This window comes from Poecilia reticulata, linkage group LG6 (genome assembly GCF_000633615.1).
Source record: "Poecilia reticulata strain Guanapo linkage group LG6, Guppy_female_1.0+MT, whole genome shotgun sequence".
In the NCBI taxonomy this organism is placed as follows: domain Eukaryota; kingdom Metazoa; phylum Chordata; class Actinopteri; order Cyprinodontiformes; family Poeciliidae; genus Poecilia; species Poecilia reticulata.
The window spans coordinates 24,005,711-24,030,216 of NC_024336.1; the positions used below are offsets into that span (position 1 = coordinate 24,005,711).

At 38.9% G+C, this 24,506-nt stretch overlaps 2 protein-coding genes across 6 annotated transcripts; one reads left to right on the forward strand and one right to left on the reverse strand.

Annotated features, from left to right (window-relative positions):
- Window positions 1-742: 742 nt before the first annotated feature.
- malt3 (MALT paracaspase 3) lies at window positions 743-8,646 on the reverse strand. 3 transcript variants are annotated; one of them, XM_017305099.1, is made up of 15 exons: window positions 8,542-8,646; window positions 8,315-8,373; window positions 8,090-8,214; window positions 7,005-7,143; window positions 6,740-6,915; window positions 6,475-6,571; window positions 6,042-6,068; window positions 5,745-5,948; window positions 4,992-5,169; window positions 4,810-4,884; window positions 4,567-4,694; window positions 2,982-3,131; window positions 2,230-2,384; window positions 1,552-1,668; window positions 743-1,457 (listed from the first exon to the last, which is right to left on the reverse strand). In XM_017305099.1, the coding sequence occupies exons 2-15, from the start codon at window positions 8,343-8,345 to the stop codon at window positions 1,122-1,124; spliced, it is 1,938 nt and encodes a 645-aa protein (XP_017160588.1). In that variant the 5' UTR covers window positions 8,346-8,373; window positions 8,542-8,646; the 3' UTR covers window positions 743-1,121. The 3 variants fall into 3 exon arrangements, with proteins under 3 accessions (XP_017160588.1, XP_008410547.1, XP_017160586.1); XM_008412325.2 differs by having other exon boundaries at window positions 8,315-8,387; window positions 8,542-8,637; XM_017305097.1 differs by having other exon boundaries at window positions 8,315-8,622.
- A 1,408-nt stretch (window positions 8,647-10,054) lies between these two features.
- On the forward strand, window positions 10,055-24,188 carry alpk3a (alpha-kinase 3a). 3 transcript variants are annotated; one of them, XM_008412323.1, is made up of 15 exons: window positions 10,055-10,140; window positions 10,386-10,697; window positions 11,030-11,062; window positions 11,393-11,514; window positions 11,983-12,100; window positions 13,161-14,466; window positions 18,664-21,109; window positions 21,298-21,445; window positions 21,941-22,068; window positions 22,159-22,194; window positions 22,610-22,884; window positions 22,958-23,046; window positions 23,130-23,347; window positions 23,445-23,493; window positions 23,582-24,188. In XM_008412323.1, exons 2-15 carry the CDS (start codon window positions 10,558-10,560, stop codon window positions 23,898-23,900), a joined length of 5,427 nt encoding a protein of 1,808 aa, XP_008410545.1. In that variant the 5' UTR covers window positions 10,055-10,140; window positions 10,386-10,557; the 3' UTR covers window positions 23,901-24,188. The 3 variants fall into 3 exon arrangements, with proteins under 3 accessions (XP_008410545.1, XP_008410546.1, XP_017160569.1); XM_008412324.1 differs by lacking the exon at window positions 11,030-11,062; XM_017305080.1 differs by lacking the exon at window positions 10,055-10,140 and having other exon boundaries at window positions 10,178-10,697.
- Window positions 24,189-24,506: the final 318 nt, after the last annotated feature.

The window sequence follows — 24,506 nt, forward strand, 5'->3', positions numbered from 1 at the left end:
TAGAAAGTATCCATTATTAAATCTACTTAAGTAAAGTACAGATACACAAAAATTGTACTTAAGTACAGTAACGACGTACTTGTTCTTCGTTACTTCCCACCACTGTAGATCAGCACGTGTTTCTTTGGTTTGTAGTTGTGCAATACATTTCCCGTGCTTGAATCACTTGTTCAAAGCCTGGGAAATTCTTTTAAAACCCATCCCTGCTTTAAACCACTCAGCAACTTTATAACTTTGACCTTTCTATAGTGTGCCTTCTTCTTCATTATGTTGCTAATTCTCTAATGTTCCTTACATTAGAGGAAGGAACATTAGCCGTCCAAAATAAACTTTATTCATGCCGAGTTCAAATTGCATGCAAGTGGCTTGTATTTACTAAGTGATTCCACAGGTTCTTATTTTGAGTAACAGAGGTTAGGGCAGATGACTAAAAATACTTTTCGGATTTCAATTTGGAGAAACTTTTTAATTTTAAATCCTAAGAAATGCATTAAAGTTATAGAGTTTAAGGTGTATGAAGATTTTTTTTCAAGGCACTGCACAGTAATGTGTTCAAATGAACTCAAGACCTCCCTCATGAAATAAGCTTACCACTCTGTATCCAAAAAATGTACAAATTTCCTAATGATAAACAAGTTTTGCTAACATTTTTGACTTTCACATTTGTCATCGTCAGGGAGAAATTTAATTCAGCTTACTTCCGTGGTTTAATTGTTCAAAAACAAACTGAATGAGAAACCTCCTTGTTAAGAGAAACTACAGTATTTATTCTTATGTTAAAACAAAACTACATATCACAATATATTTTAAAGTTCCACAATGCAGAGATTAAAGTAGTACTGTTTATGAGATAAATAATTAAAGTAATGTCTTCAATAGGCCAGCCAGCTTGCCACTGAAATAAAGTGTTCTTCACAAGAAAAAAAAAATCAAAAATATTACAGTCATCTTTTAAATTTCTTTACGTTTATGTATTGTATCCATTTATGTTCTGCAATAAAAACGAACATAAGCAGAGTATAAATCTTCTCACTCTACTTATTCAGTTACAGACAAAATGCATTATCAAATATGGTTAAAAAAAAAGAAAAGGAAAGAAAGAAAAAGCTTTTTTACAGTATTTACTCAGATGGTCGGAAATCCAGCAGTTCATTTTCATCATTCTCTTCAGGTTCGTTGCTCCATGTAGTTGGAGTTTTGGCAGCGCACTCTGCCTTTCTGGTGAAATGTCGATGCGGAGCAGCCAGATTCTGATGCTGCTGTGATTTGCTGTGTGAAATGTTGCCCGTGGTTTGAGCTGTAGCACCGTTTGGTTTTTTGTCTCTTGTGTGATTCTCCCTGTACAGCTTACAGGACGCAACCAGAGGCCTTCCAATGTCCACCTGCTGGCTCTCTGTGTGCCGCACATTACTGTCCTTGTGAGTATAGTGTAGATCCACCTTGAGTACTACTGATTCCTATCAAAATGACAAAGGAATCACACTCATTGTAAAATAAATGAACAAAATGTTAACAGAAAGTGAAAAAAATATATATATAGTGACTATATACCTTCAGTTTCTGGAGAGAGCAAAGTCTTAAAGTACAGTCAGGGTTAAGCGTTTCATTTATTAGTAGTGAGTCCATATCCTCCGAGCGACCCGGCCTGGAAAATATGTCTTCCATCGGCTAAGGTATGAAATCATACAAATTTTGATTAATATTACATGTGTTGAGCAACTACAACAAAAATATTTGCTCTACATCACCCCTGGCAAATTCAGAAAACCACAACCACAAGATGGCAGTATAATCCGAGATTAAAAATACAGACAAATGCATGTATTGCACAAGAGGAGTGCATGACACTGCTTTGATTTCCTGCTTTGTCACTGGTTGCACTATGCTGGAAGCCCATATTTGGAGAGGACTTCCTCAGACATGGAAGGCGGGGGAGTTAGTGGTCATTATAGAGACCGGCAGTGGAAACCCACTACATTCCATCACAACCAACACGGAATTTATGTAAATACAAGCTGCAGTTTTTGAATCCAATATTGACAAATATTTGTGATTGAAGGCAAGAAGGAAGCAATGTGTGTTTAAGATATAACTTTGTGCACACTGCACACCTTTTTATACTCTCTTTGTATGCCGTTTTCACCTTTCAGATCTATGTATTTCCTGCTTTGATAACAGTAAAGTCTGAAATAAAATATCTGATTGTTTAAGTATAACGTAAATACTTACAGGGTTGCTACTTAGCGTGACAGTGCAGTCTTGGGTTTGATCAGGCGTAGCCTTTATAGTCGCAAAAGCAACCAGTACATTGGAGAACAGAGCTGAGAAGCTGACTTCCACTTTCACACCGCATGGAAACATCAGCTGCTTCTTTCGTGGCAGCTCTGAAAGAAGAAATGAAAACCTTTCTTATATATATATATATAAAAACCCAAAAAATATTTTCCTATTCAGACTTTTTTTTAAAGAATGAAGATTTTATTTAACAGAGCTACTGATTGCCTTTCTGTAATTTCAGCTAGCCAACTTAGGCAACACAATAATTTCTGAGCAAGAAAAAATCTCACCCAGGTTGTGATATCAAAACTGAATTTCGCAATGGGTAAAATTAGTTTGAAGTAAGTTTGACATGTTTAAAAATAGCCTCATTCTAAGTAAGAATGAAAATGGATATTGAACCGTGAACAAGTTCCCTATTTTGATGTATCAAATACTATGACTGGCCTTTTTTTTTTTTTTATAAAATAGCTTAAACCACAACCGTTTCTCATGGGCTGTCACAGGCTGTGGCGTAGGAAGTCTTAAGATCACTGAACGGTAGATTTACTCTTTTGAATTCATGGGGCACAAGTAGTAGGTAAACTGAGATTAGCTTTGAGGAAACTTATCTGTCAGGGTGTGTTTCTATCTGGTATCAACAGCAACATTTTCTTAAGAACTTAAACAGAATGAAACACAGATGGGGACTTCTCCATACTCACCATTTGCCTGCCTCCAGCAAACATCTCGTAGGTGTAGTTCTCTTGTGTGACCTGCAGTTCGAACTTTATCTTTGAGGGATCGTGGTTCTTTCATGGTGTGTTTTATCTCCACTGCCTGCTTGCCAGTTACGAGAGGGTCTTTACCAACATCTGATTTAGAAACAAGGAGAAAGTGTATGTTAAAGATGACATGAAGCCAAAACTGACTCGTATTACTGTGCTGTAAAAAGTATTTTCTCCCTTACATGCTTCTTCCATATTTCTTTTTTTGTCAAACTTAACATGTGTTGGACTAATTTAAACGTCAACAAAAGATAACCTGCAACATTCTAATATTCTTAAAGCTATTTACAAAGAAATTGTGTGGAAGGACAAGACAGACAAGAAGATTTTTGAAAAGTTTTACATCTAATGTGAAACTAACCCGGCCTTTCAGAAAAATAACATAATGTAGAGTGACGCTTTCAAAACAAAAGAAACAAAGTGAAAAGTTCACTGTCTTACTTAAAGTGTTTTACCTTGAAACTTAAATCAAATTGTGATTATGCGACAAATACTTTTTAGCAGTTCAAAACATCAGGAGACTCTGAAATAATAAAATGTTTTAAAGGTTTTAGTGAAACGTTGATGCGTTTCTCTTCTGATCATGGGGCTGGATGAGTTCTCCAAATCAGAAAGTGATGAATGGGTACGTTATGGAGGATATGATTCACATGAGCAAATTTGAGGAACTGGGGATATTTGAAACATGTAATAAAATTCAAAACAACTGATTTCTCAAAATTGTAACTTTGGAAGTTATTCTGGACATTCAAACAATGGAGATATTTCAAAAGCTGACAGTTGTATAGAGAAACAGCACAAAATTGGGGAGAAAAAAAAAAAAGATGATGTGCCTTTGTCTGTGGCTTCTAAAAAGATACATTTTACTGAGATAGTTTTATAGCCAATCGCAAAAACAAATCTACATACTAGTTTGTCTAAATAAGTTCTCGAACACTTCGACACAGATTGGCATCAGCAGGGGTTCATGTCTCGCGTCTGCTGATTTCTGAGTGACCCCTTGAGAGCGGAGGCAGGGGCGGGGGGTGCCGAAACGGCAAAGCAGCTGTCTCGTTCCCCGCGGCTCTCAGGTTTCTTGGTGTTCTCTCGCCAACAGTGTGAATTTCCAAAGAATGAGGTCACATGCTACTGGTACCCCAAAAATGTGTTTCCTCAGAGCCCATCAAAAAAGACACACATGCTTTCTCAATGGGAGAATTTGATATCCTTACATCTGTGATCAGTTGACCACACCAAAAAATACCAAGTAAACAACATTAAAATGCAGTGCTATGGGGTCGTAAACCTTGTCTGTGCTTCAGGCAGCATATCAAAGGACAACCTGTTCCCTTCGGTGTTGTTTACACTGAATCTGTTGGGGCCATTACAAAATAACACTCAAAAAATGGAGCCAAATAGAAAAGTAGATAAAGTGTTAGATGCTATTATGCGTTAGACTGACATTTGCTTCTCCAAAAAGTTTCAAAAAATAAAAAATTGAACTGATGCCAGTACTTTTCTGTAGTACTTTTGAACCACTCACCTTCAGAAACTCGCTCTAAGACATGCGTGACTTTGGCTTCCTGAAGAATATGCTTGTTCAGGTACTTTGTGAAGATGCCAGTACTCTTGCCCCCATCCTGGACCTCGTAGGCCTCAGCATCCTCGCATCTGAAAAGATTTGCAAGGTAAATGTGAATCAAACAACAGTTTTCTTTGATGTTGCTTTGGTTTTCAGTGTCGACCATTTATTGTTTCAACATTATCTATATAAATTTATACATACGTGGCATAACCATACACCGTGTTCCCATTTGGTCTCAGTGCCTTAATGACTGATGGTATACAACCCTGGTTGTACCTAAAGAACATTGTTTGAAAAAGTTCTGGTGAGCTTCATTTTTTTTTTTAAATTGATACAACATTTTGCTTTCTCCTATGAAAATTGAAGTTGATCAGTACACATACCACTTTCTACAGGTGTCCAGCAGGATGACACTCATGGCAGTCTGCCTTTCTTGCATTTGACTCATGACCCTTTGAACACAGACGCAATTTTTGGTTTGGTACGGCTGTGGAGCGTCGACTGCGACCAAATAATTCCTCCCGGCATGCTCATACCCATGACCCGCATAGTAGAAAAGCCCTGTTAAGTGAGAAGAAAATGTATGCTAATTTCATAATGAAGAGATTCTAAAGGGTGGAAAAAACATAATATTACGTCACGGTCACAAAGAGAATCAAAAGGACAGCTGATGTCTTTTTTAAGACACAGATCACAGTAGCAAATAGTATTCTAGTGTGCCATGACCATTTCCTTCTTGTTGCTATTTTATCATAGACACAATTTCTAATTACGCATCTATACTAGTGTTTCCCTTTCCACTGTTTAAGAATAGTATTCGCTTACTTCCCTTTTAACAATCAAAGCTACTTTTTGATGCTAAATGCTGTAACACATCTTTAATAATTAAATAGTTTTTATACTAATGAGTTTTTTTTTAAGTTCTGCCTAAATCAAGTCTTGTAGCCATTTATAAAAAGTGATCTCATCTGCACACTTAAATACACCTACACGATTACAAACAAGCGAATAGTTCAGGATCTATGAAAAACAGCACGGGACGTGAGAAGGGGAAGTTAAAAGCAGCATTTCACAATGGTGAGGTGCTTAAATCACACTGCTCAGCACGTAGCCAGCCTAGTCAAAAATAGACTCACCATAAACGCCCCTGTCAAGAAGCTGAATGAATTTGTCGATAGCAGCCATCATCTCCTGCCTGGTGAGGTCCAGCAGGGAAACAACCCTAAAGCCGAGCTGCTGCAGCAGGTTGCCCAGTTCGTGGACGTCCATGACGGGCGCCATCAAACCAGGGTGGCAGCTGTAATTCAAGTTGCCGATGAGAAGGGCGACCTTATCCGTGGCTGAAAGAGAGGATGGGATGAAGAAAGCACAAATTATAGCGATGCTTTTCTTTTTACTGTGCATTAGAAAAGGTGTCTTCCGCAAAACTGTACCTGTTAGTGGAGGCTGTTCAGGTTGCACTAAAACATTGAAAGAAAAGCAACACAAGATTAGCATTTGTGGAAAAAAAAAAGAAATGAGCTGAAATAGTAGAACCATTTGTGGTTATTACTGCATTAAACAGAGCATGAACCATAAGCAGAAGAAATGTTGGTTTCACTTTACATCACTTTCCTGCTTTGTGTCTAAGGCTTGGACTAAGCACTATTTGGAGACGAACAACTTCCTTTTTACTCTGTAGAAATGGGAAAGTACCTCTACCACAATGGCAAAAAACAAAGCCTTTCGGATAAATCAGCAGAACAGAAGGAGTATGAAGAAAATCTTGTCTACCTACAGTTTCTTTTACTCAGAAACAAAGGCAGTAATGCAAGAGGGAAGGGTAGAAATTAGGGAAATATGTTTACAGTTCTGTTTGAGACTTACCAATATTGATATCAACAGGCTCAGTCCATCTCTCTTCTAAGACGTTAGATATCGAGCACAGATAGGATCCGCCATGTTCTGCTGTTGTACCATCAATCTGTAAGATGAAAAAAACCATTTACTTTTATTTAAGCACACTTCCACAAATGCAAATAAGAGTTTTAATGAAAGAGTTGTTGAACAAGTCGGTAAACAAGTTTGGTATGATTTACCAGGCAATCGTTATCAGTAGCATAGCAAGCAAAGCTTTATTATCTTGCCTCACCTGCAGTATATCACTGGTCTTGTCCAGCAGTGGCTGTCCATTTCTGTACCACTGGTAGTGTGGAGTGGGGATGCCAAAGGCAGCACAGCGAAGGCTGACTTTTGTTCCCACTTGAACCGTTTCTGGTTTGGGATTGATAGCGATGTGCGGCTCGCCCTGCCAGTCAACTGGCAGACCTGAAAAGTAAGAGGCAGAGATTGTTATACATTTATGGAATTTGTCTTATGTGGAACATATGGCTGTATAAATTAAATGAGCATAATACCTGATTTATCAATGTCCAACACTTTCACCTTCACCCATTCGCTGAAGACGTAATTATGAAAGTGGTCATTGACTCGGCAGACATATCGATGAGTTTTAGAAGCTCTTATAGTCAAGTCAGATTGAGTACCTGCAGGCACCTGGAAAAAAACCGCGTGTGAACACATTTTAGTGTTGTTAACTGAAATCGAAACTCTCAGTCATTTCACCCCTTCACAAATTTCTACACACCAGTTAGACGGTTTTTTTTTTGTTTGTTTCCTCCTATTTGTTACCCACAAACAAACCACTTCAGATCGATGTACTAAGCTGTTGAGTACCCGTTTATTTCACTTAGAAGATGGTGATGAAATGTGGAGATAAATAAATTAAAATGATCAAAAACTTGCACACAATATAATTGCACGTTCTTTTCTGATTATATATATAAAACGTGTTGGGTTGTACCTTTACCAGTTGTAAGACACATTTGGTGTAAATAAAGGTAGTAAATGATCATTAAAGTTAGTAGTGCATGATGCTCTCATAGTACCCTGTATGGAATGTGGCAGTAGGATTCAAAGTATTCCACATATACAAGCAATTAACTTGGATCTATCACAGATCTGTCCAATTTCATAAGCACTGACAGATCCAAATAAGCATGAGAAAATATTATATGTACAATTGAATTAAATTGTGACTATTTATTCCCATAAGTCATGAAAATACTGAACTCTAAAGATACTCAATGGTACATGGACATACAAAATAGTTTGCTTCTGAAAAATAATTCACAACGAGTGGGTACGAAAATGGGAGGAAGGCGGGGTATGAACGCTGCAAGACATGTGTCATCTATTGATTTATATTAAAACGTTTAATTTTACAAATGAAAACATCAGCTGTCAAACTGTGGGGCCTTTTTAAAGGTACGAATTGAAATTGTTCTATGAATCGAACAGTGACAGGCGGCTCCATTTCACCAAAACAACCCAGACCAGTAAAACATTTGTGGGGCAAATGACCAACTCAAGATCTCCCGTTTCAGGACAAACAAACACGGAAAAGTTCACCAGAGTTTAATGTTTTAATAAATCCCCTCACCTCCTTCTCATCTTCAGAGAACCACTGGTAGCTGAGAATGCCTTTGCCCTCAGCACGGACTCGCAGAGTCACTCTGTGGTTCACGGGTACGCACACGGAGACAGGGTGGCGCACAATGACGATTTCTGAAACAAATCACGACAGATCATCAGTCATCTGAAATCACACGCCGTTGTGATTGTTTTGACACGAATCGTACTGAACGGTGCGGTGGCAAATACAAACCTGTAATCATTATGGGGCAAGATCCGGTCATTTGGGCATTTTCCTCTTCTTACATCAGACTGTAAGAACAATACTGTTTTTAAAAAAAAGAGCATATAAACACAAAAAAAGTACTTAACACATCCGGCTGAATCGCCCATAAACGTCCACTTCTTATTTCCAGTGAAGCAAGTTGTAAGTAACGTTTTAGTTATGTTTGCTACGGTTTGTAATATTTCACTGCATACCTGCCGTGAGCCTCGGACCGTATGAGCAGTTCTCTAATCTCGCACAGAAAGTGTTTTCCTGTCCTAAGTCTAAAGAACCTCTAATATATAAACTCCCTTTCCCGGAACAAGAGAAAGCGCACATACATTACCGTAATTGTACTATGAGAGCATTCAAAATGCAGGCTAAACGTTAAATTATGAACAAAAGCCCGTCAGAACCTTTAGGTTTCGATAGCTGTGAAATAAACTTCACCTTCATACTGGAAAAAATTGCATGATATGAACTCCAAGCTTTCCTAGATCAAAATTAAGCATGCAAAAGAAATTCAAAGGGAGCTTCATTTTGAGACTTTACGGTAAACGAGCGAGTCGGCTCCTTTTCCATGCAGCGCAAACCGCAGACTGAGGTCACAGTAACAGATAGTTTAAGACACTCCCCCAAAGCTCGTCAAACTTAATGGAACAGAGATAATTTTTGTTTTAGCAGTAAATTAGAGATCAAATCACTCCAACGTCCTTACAAATGAAGTGATGGAAAACAGGCTTAAAACTTTCACATTTTTTAAAAGAAAGCTATTACACAACTTTCATCTACACGATAATATGAACAAAAAGAAAGCACAACAAATATTTCTAAACCTCGAAAATATGAGTATCAGTTTGGATGCATTAGGTAGGTATCCAAACTACATACATACTTGCCAATCTGCAATTTTTCTCTCTGTGTTTTGAAGAAAACATATTTTTCAAAAGACCTTCATGTTAATCATTTATGTTGTTTAACCAGTTAGAATTTTTTTCCCAATACATTGGAAGGAGAAAACTGTCTAAATTACATTTTAGAAAAAATCATATATATTACTAACCTTATGTAATATCACATTTTGACAATGAAACAATCATATTTTTCAAACTGTAGAAATGCAGCAAAAGGAATCATTCAAGATGTCCACGCACCAAAGTAAGATAAAAAAAAGAAAAACATAAAACTGAGAAATAATTTCAAATAGTTATATTTTCCTTGTCTACACCGAATTTAACTAATTAAAACATTTCACAGTGCCATAGACTAGAAATAGCTTTATTGGACATATGTGTCCAACAACACCTCCTCTCAGGGTCATATATGTATTTATTGAGCAATTCAGTTATTGACTGATTTATTATTTTTAAGTCCTTCCCCAGTAATCTCTCTTGATGCGAGCTTGTATGGCAGGTGTTGTCCTTCAGTGATTCCTGTGAAAGACTTTGGATGTAAGCTTTTAACTCGCAGCAGCTGCATTTTGAACCTTATTCCACTGACATGATCAAGTGTATATTTAATCCATCGCTTCAGGCCAGCAGAGTTGGATCCAAACAAAGCAACGGCTTGTTTTCCTTGATGACTTTCAAATAAAAATGATCTCCATGACAAAGTATACGTGGTCATGACTTTTGATTTTAATTTCTTTGTTTAGGCCAAAGCCTCGTTCTGGAAAATCTGATGTTCTCCCGCACCTATTTGTGGGCCTGCTATAAATAGGGCCCCCACTGGCAACACATGCATGTCTATGATAGGCGGTTACAGATTTTCCTCACACACTCTGGCCCCAAAGCAAAGCCGACAACATCTCAGTGGTAAGCTAGATAATGTAACCTTTTTCATAGAGACAAATGCTTTGGCTCTGCTTTTATGACACAGAAGTCAATAGCTGGTTTTATGTTTGTGCCTTAGCCACGAAGAGTTCAACTTGATAGTGCATACTATTTATAACTCACTTCAATCCAAGAGCTTTGCTTGGTCAAAGGACGTTTAGTCTAAACTTTGTCTCTGAGTAAAAAGTTCTGTTAGTGTTATAAACTTACTTTATTTCCACCCACAGGTCCTTCAGCTGAAGAGGGTCTTTTTATTTCCCAGGGAACTTTTACATGGACAGCTCAGTTAATTTTGAGCCCCCCTTTTTTCCCCTCCTTCATCGTATATTTTTTAACTACAGGTTTATATATCTGGGATTTTTTTCTATATACTTTTTTTGTTTATTGCCTTAGTGGACAATGACTTCCAGAAGGCCAATGACTCGCTCATTTTCTGGCAATGGGAGAACCAGCAGCTTCAGTGAAGAGGAAGGCAGCTCTTCCAATGGCCGATCTGAGAGCCGCAATACTTATCTGTCCAATGTTAGGCCTGAAAACAGGTAAGGGAACTTCTTTTATGATCCAATGCTTTGTTTGTATTGCTGCTATCACGGTAGTCTCTGAGTCAGACGGGTCAAGTTAAACAATCACTAAAACCTGCAGAAAAAAATGTAGGTGGAAATGTAAATAAACAGCAATGTTCAGCACAAGAATGTTATCAGACTGAACTAAAGTGGCTGAACAAAAAAAAAGTTTCCGTTTTAAATTGCAAACTATCTAAGAGTTAAAGTGGTTCTTGTAGCTTAAGAGGAGCGTAGTTACAACAGGCCAGGTGAGTTAAGATGATTTTAATTATTCACTGACCCTCCTTCATTTGCCTCCTTCTGAATAGCTATTCAAGGTATTCTCACTACAGACCAGCGAGGTAATTCCCTACTTTAAAACATTCCTCCCGAGATCCCAACTAACATGTTAACCACAAAAACTGGTTTACCCCCAGAATGAAGCCAACACGTTTTAACTGCCCAGTGTTCAGTTCAGTTGACACCTTTGTTTTGCTTGATCTCTCACATGTTTCTGTGTCACATTTTTTCCTTTTTACAACCTCGCCTCTACTAGACATTTTCATTAACATGTACCGTGAATGTACTGCACCGAGGTGGAGAGGTCGCTTTAATGAATGAAATTATGTGTAATGCTATTCTTCCGTTTTAAAGTGGGACACTGACCCTAATGTGGCCGTGTTTCCTTCTAGGAGCACGCTGTGCAGTGTTATGGCTCAGCTGACTGAGGACATACAGCCATCTTTTGAGACCACGCTGAAATCCAAGGCCGTGTCAGAAAACTGCAATGTGAAATTCACCTGCGTTGTATCAGGTAAGAGCCGCTTCCTCGTCTTGTCTGTACTTGTTGGTTTTTGAGAAACTGAAACGTCTCAGGTTGAAGAGATCAACACATAGAAACACACAGGATGTGACTAATATGGAAACAAAGGGCAGGATTTAACTCCTTGGGCTTTACATTAGCTACATCCTGAATTTAAAAGCACATTAGGCTGGTTTGTTCGGGGTGTTTTTCACTGCAGGCAGATTGTTTGGGTGGGACCATCTGGCTGCAGCAGCTGGTAAGTGTTTGACACATCAGCAACATGATGCAACAGACACAAAACATGCTGACTCTATTATTCATAGAGGCAATAACAAAGTAGATCCATGTTGTGTTTACTATGTAACCAAGTAGCTTTTCAGGAGAATATGCTGACTGAATAAACAATTTCACATTTGTTTTGCAGCACTTTGAGGTGTGAAGACTTTAATAATTGTTTTGGGGTTTTTTTCAATATAGGTTACCCAGCTCCAGAGCTGAAATGGTATAAGGACGACATGGAAATGGATCGCTACTGTGGACTCCCTAAATATGAAATCCACCGAAATGGGAAAACTCACACTCTTCATATTTACAAGTATGTCTAAATAATTTGTCCAAATCATATAGAGTGCCAGTGAGTCAGATGTTTACATATACTCATCACTGCCATGAATCACATTTAATTCTGGACTTTTAATAATGTATTTCAATCATTCTTTTTCCTGGGTGGAATGATCAGACAACTGGCAGCTTGAATGAATTTAAAATTGTATATATGAATTTAATATGTGTTACATGATCCGCACAGGTATATGTATATAAGAATGGTACACCTAATTTAAATTGACTGTTTTTTGGTCATCGTTTTAACATGATGACCAATAAAGAAGCAGCAGCTACAAAAGTGATCCCCTGAAATTAGTCGCTGCCTGCATTAACAAGACAAGAATCCTTTGGGGGAAACTCTTACAGACAGATGAGACAAAGATTGAGCTCTTTGATCCATGTCAAAAGAATTATTTGTAGGAGTTGAGGTGAAGCTTTCAAATCTAAGAACAGTGCGTCAGCTGTGAAGATTTGTGGTGGCATCTTGCAGGGGATCTGTTTGGGCTGCCGGTGAGACAGGACCATGACATCATCTTCATCATCCAACCTTTGGCTTAAGAGTTGAGACTTATACACAAATGGGTGTTCCAACAGGACAATGGTCAGAAGTGGCTTTGGAATGAATATAGCAGACTAACACCAAGCTTCTGGAGCTGCCTCAACAAAATTACAAATATGTGGATTATACTGCCAATAACAGAAAACCAAATAATTGTGTTCTAATGTTTCTAATTAGAATAGCGGCCACTTATCAGTGAAGAAACATACCAGAAGATTGTTGATGATTCTAGAAAGATCTAGGTTTCTCCACAACCCACTGAGATATATTTATCCAAATATTACTGGAGTTATATGTCTTTGAATTTTTAGACTTAAAAAAATTAACAATAGGAGACCTAAATTCTGTTTTTAAAATTCATTAAAGCTGTTTTTTGTCCCATCATTTCACCAAAGTCCAACACTAACATGATACAGATGTTGTAATCCCTGCATTCAGAGTGATGCATTGACAAACGTCAGAATATAAGAGCAGGAATTTTCTTTTGCAGTTGTACATTGGATGATGCAGCGATCTACCAGGTTTCAGCCAGCAATAGCAAAGGTATCGTCTCCTGCTCTGGAGTTCTGGAGGTCGGTACCATGAATGAGTACAAGATCCACCAGCGATTCTTTGCTAAACTCAAGCAGAAAGCAGAGAAGAAGAAAAGGGACATCGAGGAGAAAGGCAAGAAGGACAATAAAGAAAATATTAAGAAAGAAGAGCAGCGAAGTAGCCCAGAGCATCCATCCAGAAAACGCTCTGTGCCACCACTGGAGGAGAAGCCAGTGGTGAACAACTCTGCCACAGCGGAGCAACCTGGAGATGTAGCTCAATCAAAGACACTTATCGCAGAGGGCAAAGATGCAGGAGACATCGCCTCTATAAGCAGTTCTTTGGAGAACGAGGAGTCAGCAGAAACATTGGCTAAAAAGAGAATAAAGATGTCCAATGGTGTAGATATTGGGATCAACTCCAACATTAGTAAAAGCCATATGATGGGAAACGGAGGTGAAAATTCATATGACGGAGGAATCAGTTTGGCACAGTTTTTGGCAGAGACTATTCAGTCTCAGTCTGGTGAGGAAAGTCAGGAGGAGAACGCCAAAGAGACGAGCATAGTTACTTTAAGAGATAATAAGGGAATTGATACTGAGGAGAAGATGGAAGAGCAGAACGAGCAAGAATGCATAAGTGAGAAAAGGAGACAAGAGGAAGTAGTGATAGACAAAGAAAAGAAAATGGAAAACCAACCAGAGGTGGCACACACAACTCACAGCAGACTCCAGAAGCCCAGTAGTTCAGAAGTCAAACATTACAGCAAGGGTCAAAAGGATCATGACCAGCATAACATTCAAGCCTCCATATCCTCAATGCTGCACTCTGTTAAGGACTTCTTCTTTGGTAAGAGCAAGAAGGACTCTCACAATATCTCGTACACGGACAATGAAGATGAATATTTTGACCACTCGATAGTTCTCCCTGAACCGGATATGTCTCCATCATTTCAGCTGCAAGCAGGGCATAGTTCTGAGGTCCTGTCAAATGATGTTGTACCAATGGAGACAGATAAGGCACCAGAATCCTCAGAAATTGTGAAGCAACAAGCAGCACCAGCAGAACCTATTCAATTTAACTGTGTAGACACAGGTCTACTACAAGATCATAAACCGGTTCCTGAGATTGTGAATGAATCTGCAGGAAAGAGAATAGAAGACACTAATGAGACTGTGGAGGACATGGAGGAATCTACAGAAGCAGAAAGGAGCAGTCCAGTGGAGAAAAAGTCATTGTCTGGGTTTCAAGTTCACCCTGAGGTAAGTAGGACAGTCTCTCTAGGCAGCTAGCTGCCATTTCCAGATTAACAGTTGATTTTATCAAAGAAAGTTGAGCTACACTATGTTCATGTCTTAACACCAGGTAACCAGGACACATCATGCACATAGACATTTATGATCATTTGCTATTTTCCTCTCATATGTGAAAAAGTTAGACAATGCAATTACTTCATGGCATACAGTGTAATGTCACTGATATACTACTGATAAAGTGAGTAATCTATGAGTGAGCAGAGTCGAGAGTTTGTGTGTGTGCGTGTGTGGAGAGTGGAATAGGGAAGTTGTCACAAACTTGCTGTTGATGCGTGTGGGGGTGGGGGATATTGGACAACAAATCTGCACAGTGCGAGACAGAAGGTGAAATATCTTCGATGTCGGCCTTTCTGATTGGGACACTGGTGCGTCAGAGATTATGATGAAACATGAACATCTGAAACTGCTCTCGCATTACTTTGCTTGGCGGATGGCTGGGCAGGTTCGGCAAGGAGTCGTAGAGAGTCTAGGGGCAGGTTTCAGCATGAAAGGAGGGCCATGTCACTGTGGTCAGATTCCTCGCTGACCCCCAACCACTTCCCTCTTTGGGTGTCCTAAAATAAACCTTTTCCTCATCCAGCCAAGAGGGTGGTGGGCGGCAGTTCTCTAGTCATCTTACTCTGCTCATTTGAGAATTGTTTCACTTCTGACGAAACATTGCTATATTTAAAGCGTGCGCTTGATCAAAGACTTTCTCTCAAATTATCCAGTTTGCTACGCTTGAAACACAATCACGCATGTTCTTGCTGAGCTTAAGGTAGTGAAGCAAAGAGTGCTTTTTTTAAACCTTGGACTGTACTCCATATCTGACTGCCTTAAAGTGCCGTGAAAATGTATGTGCAGAATCTTTTATTGGTGAAAAAAAGGCGTTGCAAACCAGTCTGGCTTTATGTGAAAAAATAATTGCCCTCTTGTGTCATGAATGAAATTCCTGGTTCAGTTTATCTAGCCACACCCAGAGCTGTAGAATCTAGAAATCACTTAAAGAGAACTTACTAATACAAGAAAAGAGGCTAAAAGATCTCAAAAGCCCCAATCAAAAAGAAATTTAAAAAATGATGATTACAAGCCTTTGGGCCTCCAGGAAACCATGATGTCCATTACAAGTTGCAAGACCAAAAAAATTGCTGACCAAAAAAGGTCACAAAGACCTGCCTCACATTCCTAAAAAATATCACGATGATCTTTTAGGAATTTTTTATTTAGATCTGGTGACCCAAAAGGTGGAGCTTTTTGGAAGATGTCTGTTGAGTTACATCTTGCATAAACTAGACCAGGATCTCTGCATAGATTTTGCATATTGTTCCTGTGCACACAAAGGTTCTCCCTGGGTATTCTGGTTTCCTCTCATAGTCCAAAACATATGCATTTAGGTATAAGCATGTATATGTATCAATATAAATAAATAGCAGTTGTTGCTGCGCTGGGTAACATAAGCAGTGACCAGGTTTAAGTGGCAATTGTTTTTTCATAAATGGCATTTTCTTCATAAATTCAGTCATCATTATACATTTACTTGTTGTCTCGCTCAGGCTACTTAGGTTATCTGTGTCCTGTGAAAAAGGGAACTGAAGTAAATACGTTTACTCGCACATCTGCAAAGTCGCTTGCATACGACTTCTATGATTGTGTCATCGGAAAGAGCTAAGTGTTTTTTTCTCAAATGGCTGTTGCAGTTATTTATACAGCAGTGTCGAAGCACTTAATTTGTACTGAATGTGACACCAGTTCCCTTTCCACAGAAAGCAGTCACTTCTTGTTTTCCTCACAGTCACTGTGAGCCAAGCATGTTGTCACGAGGAAACACGTGGCTGCTGGACGCCTTCTGTATAAAACTGAAACATGTGAACACCACAAGCAGGAACACCGAAAGCATTAAAAGACGATTGATGTCGATGTTTAAAGTGTTATGTGTGTTTCACCAGTAAATCTTTTCATGTTTGTCTGTCATAGTCAGGTTATGTTCCTCAACCTAGTGACGGCAGAAGAAATATCTGTCAGCAGATTTTTTTGTTTTGTTTCTTTTACATAGATTTGTCATTCATTCACTGCACAGTACTTTGTGTAAACAGCACACCTTTGCCTACAATGTGGGGAATTCCTGTGTCTGACTTAATTGAGCGCGCAAGGACTTCTAAAGCTCTGCTGCAGTTCTTTTGGGGGGTGGTGCTTGTGTTTTGTTTTGTTTGAATTTGTTGAAGTTAGAGCTGTGAAGTTTTGATTAATGATTAAAAGTAGTTGGAGTAAACAAAAACTTCTGAATCCAGATTTCTAGACATGCTATTGGACCTTTCCATATGTACACTCGTTTGGTTTCAACTACCTTACATGTGACATGAGGTTAGTGTCTTAAAATAAACTGACAGCTAATAAAACTTAATACTTTATTGACTTTTGAAAGTGACTTTTTTGTTCTCTTCATTGTTTAATAACTGATAAGCTTTATTAAATGACCAGAGTTGTGTCTGTCTGCTTGGTTGTATATGATGGCATTATAATACGAAGTCTGCCAGGAACTGTCAGTGTCGGTGCTTCTGTTGATTTACAACAGAAATACTTGTCTGGGTCTAAATGTGTCACACTATCAAAGGTCAGTGCTGTAAGTTCTTTTTAATGAGCTTCTTAAAAATATTATGATCCCACAACTTGGCTCAGAAATGTTTTAAAGAAGGTGTCTGTTCAAAATCATGAAATATATGGGATTAAGAACATTAAATTAAACAACAGCTATTAAAAATAATTAGGAACTAATGAAGTCCTAAATCTTACGAAGATTATATTATATTAAGAAAACCACAATACAAATATAAAAACAAGACACAACTACCCTAATTACTAATTCAATAACATACAACTACAAATTAGTTGATGTTTTGCGACAAGAAATTGAACAAATAAAAATGCTATCTAAACTCATTAAAGATTTGACATTTGTAAACATTTTTACTGGTCTCTCAGGAGCCTGAAGAAAAGTATTTTCTGGTCTAATTTTAAGTTTTATCCCTATTTTATTCTGAGAGTGAAAAGGAAAATGAACCAAGATTAGGAGCCAGCTTTGCTCTGTCAGCTTTTTCACTGCTAACATAAAACTGAAGAGTACCTGACTTTTGCAAGACCACATATTCTGTCTCTTACTGAACGAGCTTGTGGGGCTGCATCTGTGGTTAACGCCTATGTTTTTCTCTGAAAGTCAACTTTTTCATCAGCAGCACTTTCTTGTCTTAGGTTATTCTAATACCTGCAGGCTGTCAGTTCTGTTCCAGTTTCTTAGATGGCCAGGTTCCTCAATTTGCATCACTTATGTAATATTGCTTAAAAATAGTACAGAATAATGCTGAGCACATATCCAAATAGTCAAGGAAAAGCTTGACTACTTGCTGGAGCTGCACTCAAACATAAGCAGATGTAGCAGCATACAATGTGAAGAAACGCAATGATCACAGCGCAATATAAAGGGTGTATCAGAGGTCTTCGACCCAGTCGGATAAACCTTTTTGGGATGACTTCAAATTGAGCTGCTCACTAAGATTGTAAGGTTCTTAGGTGAGGGAGGCATCACAAGGGACCAATCAGCCAATCAGCAAAGCAAGTTGTTTGGACTTTGGAGAAACCTCAGCCAATTCATAAATATAAAGCTTGAATGCACAGCCTTATATACTGTTTATTTAGATGAGAATAATCTTCTTTTTTTTTTACCTTAACAGTAGTACAGCCTTTCTATCCTTGTTGTCTCTGAGAGATGCTTCATCCATACTGCGAAAACTACAGCTCTTTCTATTTTACTGTTTTTAAAACAAGCATTGCTGATGTTGCTTTTCTTGTCCTGTTTTTGATTTGACCTGACATTTTTTTTTTATCTGCTACCTGTTTGCTGCCACCCACTAACTGGTTTTGTCCAAAATAGCAAAATAATATGGGTAAAATCCTTATTACTTTTTTTTACTAGCGCTATAGGCAGTAAGGACATTTTGAAGAGACTGAGGGGAAAAAAGCAGGTCTTGCATGCATGTAGTATAATAGGTGTTTGTATGTAGTACAGCAAGCAAATTCTGTTTCAATTAAGGTTAAAACAGTAGACTGTGAAAGACTATTGGAGTGGATGTAGAATTAATACTATTACTTTTTTATTTCATGCTCTAACAGGAAGGAAAGAAAGACTCAGAAATAGTTTCAGTCCTAAAAGAAGAGCTACCACAACATCAGGGGACAGATCGCCCGCTTGCTCTTCAAAAGCCTAATCCAGATTCTGGGAGAGAAGACTCTTTATCTCAAAAAGAAAAAGAACACTCCCTTCTACCCACCCTTCTTAAGGTAGAAGATTACTGCACGTTATCTCAAAGTGTTATCTCATTAACAGAAAACCATAACCCTGGAGTAGCACTTACGGAAACTTTAGAAAAGGAGGAGGTCAGTGTTCTTAATGTGGACAAAGAAACGCCTGACATTCAAGAGTATCACTCCTCCCACAGGCTACCTAAGGAAGAAAAAGCTGAAGTGAAATCAAACAAACAACCCTACTTGGATATAAACAAACCTGACATTACAAATATATCAGCCTGTTCTCCAGAAGACAGAATCAAGCAGTGTGAATCTGAAACACCGAATAGGGGGCCGCCTGCTCTTCCTGCCACGGTAGCTTACAGTGCAGAGAAAGATCATCTAAAAGAAGAGGCCAAATGCGCTTCGCTAATTCAGGAAGCTAATGTTGCATATCCGCCCTCTGAAGTCCCACAATGTTTAGAAATGGGTGACCTAAAAAGTCAACGTGAACAAGCCACTGTGGCTGAGGAAATCGCAGAAGACCACCAACGTAAAACCTTACCCAGTTTAAATTTCGAGGAGATATGTGAGGTTAAAGAGAAATACAGTTCTGCCTCACGGGATGATGCGAAAATGAATTGGTGCAACAGCTTAAAAACACAAGAGCAATTGTCTCTACAAGTTGATAATAGAGAAGTGAGGAGTGAAAATTCACAGCTAGAGTCAATAAAAGACACAAGACTGGATGACGAAGAGTTGAGCGAACCAAAGACACTTGTAGTAACAGAAGACAATGCAAATAACGCTTACGCTCTAGAGGAACACAGTAAAACTTCTTATGGAAAAAGCAACAATTTAGCTTGGAGTGCTGAGCATGATTGTAGCACGGTAAATATCCCATCAATCCAAATATCTACCACTGAAGACATCCCAGATATCAAACTGCCTGTGCCAGAGATGAACATGAGCGAAGAATTTATAATTCCAACCATCAATACAATGGAATCTGATCTGAAAGAGTGCACTCTGCCTCTAAGTATTTTGGCTCAAAACAAGCCAGGCTTAAAAGATTTGCAAAAACATGATGCAACTCATGAGTCAAAGACAGGAATCCAAGAAGGGAGCGTGGCTGATTTCCCAGGCACAGCCCCCACGCAGAGAGGAATGCAGCATACCGATGAACTCTCACCTACAAAAAAGTTAAAGGAAGTTGCTCAAAAAATGCACGAACGCAGTGCACAGCTTCCTCTCATGGAATATGCTTCAATTCCTGTTATAAATGTTTCCTGCAGTGATGATCTGGAGAGTAATGCATTGGGTATCAGCAGTGTTTGTGGGACAGAAAAGGCTTTTGAAACTCAAACAGAGACTATGTTTGTGGTTCCACCAATATCAGTCTCTTGTCATGAAAGCGAAGCTGAGCTTAAACCACCTGCTCCCACCAAGACGACAGAAACCGAAACTTCAGCTAGCACACCAAAGGGAACAAAGCAAGGTGTAGCTGAAAACCTGAGCGAGAGGCCTGAAATACCTAAAAGAAAAAAAGACTTAAAGGAAATCTCTGATAAGAGCCTAAAAGAGAACACACCAAATATGGTTGGTGAAACTCCAATGTCAAAAGTTGGTGGCAGTACGCCAACTTTTAGTAAACCAACAGATGACAGTATTGTTCCTGAATCACTGAAGCAAAAGTCCCCAAAAGACGCCAAAAGAGAGAGTTCGGTTGAGGATTTTCTTAAAAACAGACCATCTGTTGAAAGACTAAGCTCTAAGCCCCCAACATACCCATCTTTAAGTCCATCCAGTCTACGCAAATTTATGTCCAAAGCAGCTCCTGACTTGGACAACGAGACTACAGGCAATGTGCCTGCAATCTCTGTAGAAGATCGACAAAGCGACAAGGCAGATGAAGATTTCAGCGGGGGGTCGACGCCAACATCATCTCTCTCCTGTGAGAGCAGCCCCCGGCTTAAGCGCCGGGACAGCCTGACACTCATACGTTCTGCCACCCCCGAGGAGTTGGCCTCTGGAGCTCGGCGCAAAATCTTTATCCCAAAAAGAGAAGAAGAATTGGAGGGAGCAGTGTTTAGTGTGCTAGAGGGCAAGAAGGAAAGTCCCTACATGTCGCCAAGCCAGGCTCGCAGAGCTGCGTTGCTACAAGCCTCCACGGGACAGAAAACCCCTCCAATGGAGAGGCGCTCTCCACTGATGAGTCGCAGAAAGGCTACATTGGAAGTGCCAAAGGTTGTGGAGGAGACTCCCACCATAGAACCAACCAGCAATAAGGTAGAGGAAAAACCATCTGGAAAGAAGACAGATCCTTTGAAAGGTAAATAATCAATAATCATTCATTATTTTGTCCTAGAAAAAGATGTAGCTATCTAGGAAGAGCTTTAGGTCAACTTGTTTTTCAGAATTTAACATTCAATAAAATACGTCCTGGGAAGGAAATCCCCAATAAGTTCTTCGCATACTTTAACAGTGTTTATTGATTTTAAGTACACCGTTTCTCACCAGCTCCCCAAGTAATCCGCAAGACCAGAGGAGAGCCCTTCCCAGACGCTTCTGGACACCTGAAACTGTGGTGTCAGTTCTTCAATGTGCTTAGTGACTCCACCATTAAGTGGTTCAAGGATGAGGAAGAAATACTAGAGATGAAGAGAAGGTAAACCCCCCCACCCACAGATCTTTCAGCACAGGTCAAACCACAAAAATTTTTAGACATACTAAAAATAAATTAAAGACTCAAACTGAATTTTAATTCAGCTTTCCACTATTATTTACACTATCTTTGACGATCAAAGCCGGACAAGTTGTAAAATCAAGACAATTAGGAAATAAGTATTATTTTGACCCCAGCCCCTATGGTCCTCTGTCATCCTCATATTTTCACTGCAGAGTTGACCAGCTCATGTGACTGTGAATCCCACAGCCATGGCACAGAGAGGTGATTCTCTGGCTAGACACATAAACTGTAATCTGACACAATATTTTCCCGTCTCATGGGTCCATTATAAAGTCTATATATGTGCTACCGGTTGCTGTGTCAGCAGACTGCTTCCACATAACGTGATTTTCTTACTTAGAGTGACACCTTGTGGATTTTTGATGAATTTGAATGTAAACCTAACGAGGCTCTCGTTTCGTTTTTCTCTCTTAGTGGAGGAGATGAAAGCCAAGTGGCTCTAGCTATTGTGCATGCATCAAGCCAAGACTGCGGAGTATATGGGTGTACAATCAGTAATGAATATGGGACCGACACAACTGACTTTTTGCTCAGTGAAGAAAGTAAGAAAAGCAATCCATTGATTAAATTATGCAATTCAATTTAATTAAAAAATATTTTTTGTCCATTTTTTTTGTTTGTTTGTTTTGCAGTTCTGTCTGAATTCTTACTCAAGGAGGACTTGGAAGGTACTTTTCATTGCTATGTGCCATAGCTGCTTCTTAAATCTAGAAAGAAAATACATTATTGTTGGTTTTTTTTAACCTAAACCTACTTTAAGCCTATCTGTGTTCCTTGGTCTGTTTATACTGAGATTAAAATACACACAGGGGGGACTCAGTTTACTAAAAATGTAACTACAGAATTTATAGCCTACTGGGTTTCATTTAGTGAAGTAGAAAGGGGTGATTAGAAATAGCCTAAACTCTTCAGATTTGGATTTGCAAAATAATTTTTTAAAGAACAATTATCAAACACTTTGGTTTATTAAATAAAATCCCAATAAAATACACTGATGCATTGTTGTTGTATTGAGACAAAATGTTGAAACATTGAGTAGATTTGCAAGGGATGATAAAACACTCCCCTCTATATTTTCTCCAGTTGGAGAGGAGATCGAGATGACCCCACTGGTGTTCACCAAAGGCCTGGCAGACAGTGGCACCTGGGGGGAAAAGTACTTTGGTCGCATTTTTACCGAGACTTTCCACGTTGGGGAGGGCTGCACTCACAAAGCCAGCAGGGTGAAGGTTATCTATGGCCTGGATCCCATCTTTGAGTCCGGAAGCACCTGTATCATTAAAATTAGAAATCCCATCGCTTACGGGACCAAACAAGAGAGCACCCTTGCAGAGAGAAATTTGGACATTGCAAAGCAAGTGAGTGCAATTCAAACTGCAATCAGACAAATCTAGGCAAAATATAGTAAACAACTTTTTTTTTTTTTTAAAGGAGTGTAAAGTCCAAGACATGATCCGAGAATACTGTAAAATTTTTGCAGCTGAAGCGAGAGTAAATGAAAACTTCGGCTTGTCATTAGAGTAAGTACTGCTTATTCAACTGAAGTATAAAACTATAATACACTACTTTTGATAACCCTAGTAACATATCTTGGTTCTTGCAGAGTTATCCCTCGATATCTAATTCACCGCCCTGCAAACTCTGTGCCGTATGCCACAGTGGAGACTGATCTTTCAGGAGACTTTGGGAAATATTGTACCATAGATCTCAAAGGCAAGCTGTTTTCACAAAACATTTCAGAGCTGGATCAGAAATGCTGCACCTTCCAGCACTGGATCCACCAGTGGACACATGGGAATTTGCTGGTCACTCAACTGGAAGGTAAGTCACACATATAAAGTTATTAAGGAAAAAGTGATCAATGATGCAATTTGTGATTAATGCAAAAAGATTTATTGATATCGTCTTATTTTTGTAGGTGTTGAAACAAAAATGACAAATATTAAAGTTGCCACCAAGTCGAAAGGGTTCGTATCTCCCTCTCAATATGCAGATGTTTCTGATTGCTTGCCTCGAAATCAAAATGCAAAACCAGATTTTCCTCCCGTGTTTCAGATATCAAGGACTAACTGAATGCGGCTCCCCGGAAGTATTTGACCAGTTTGTGACGCATCATCAATGCAACTACTACTGTGGACTTCTTGGGCTTCGAGCGCTCAAAACAGATCTGCAACAACCGACCAAGATAAAGGGCTCCAGAAGCCCCCTGCTCAACCGAAAGCTAGGTTCCAACAGCCCACAGTTGCAGAAAAAAGGGCAAAGCCCACAGATGTCTAGAAAGACCAACGTTAGCCCAAAAATAGCCAGAAAAGCTCAAGAAACGGATAACAGTAACTCAGATGAGAAACAAAAGCCCACAGAAAGTCTTTCCTGAGGTAGGAAACGAGACTTTCATTTGATTCCATCACGATGAAGAATGAGATATACAATCCGTCTCTAGTTCAAGGCTTAAAAAGACAAGGACCTCAAAGAGTAAAGGCTTAGCACACCAAGAGTTATTAAATCCTGCTTGTGAAGAAACTTGGGAATCCCCTAAATATCTCAATTTTGAAGTAATTCCTTTCCTTTATTTCATAAGTCAAAGGTGCAATACAACAGAGTCTTTTCCTGATAAGAATTTCAATGAAACTATTGTAACCATTAAAGTAAATATTTTACAGTTTCCCAAGAGTCTTATCTTCTTAGTGAGTGGAAAGAATAGTATTTCCAAGCAAAACTCTGCCAAATAATACAGCAAAGAGGTATTTAAAATGAAAAGTCTAAATTGTACTGTACCTGACCGCAGCCACTGAATGTGTATGTATTATTATTACTGAGTGTGTACATCTGTGATGTAGATTGTATAGAGAAAAAATATTAGTACACTTAAAGCTGCCATTGCATCTTGTTTAATTTCTTTACACACCAAAGTCCAACACATGCTGTGGAAAATCAGCATTAAAGGTTTCATTGGGCACTTTGCTTTTGGCTTTGTAATTAC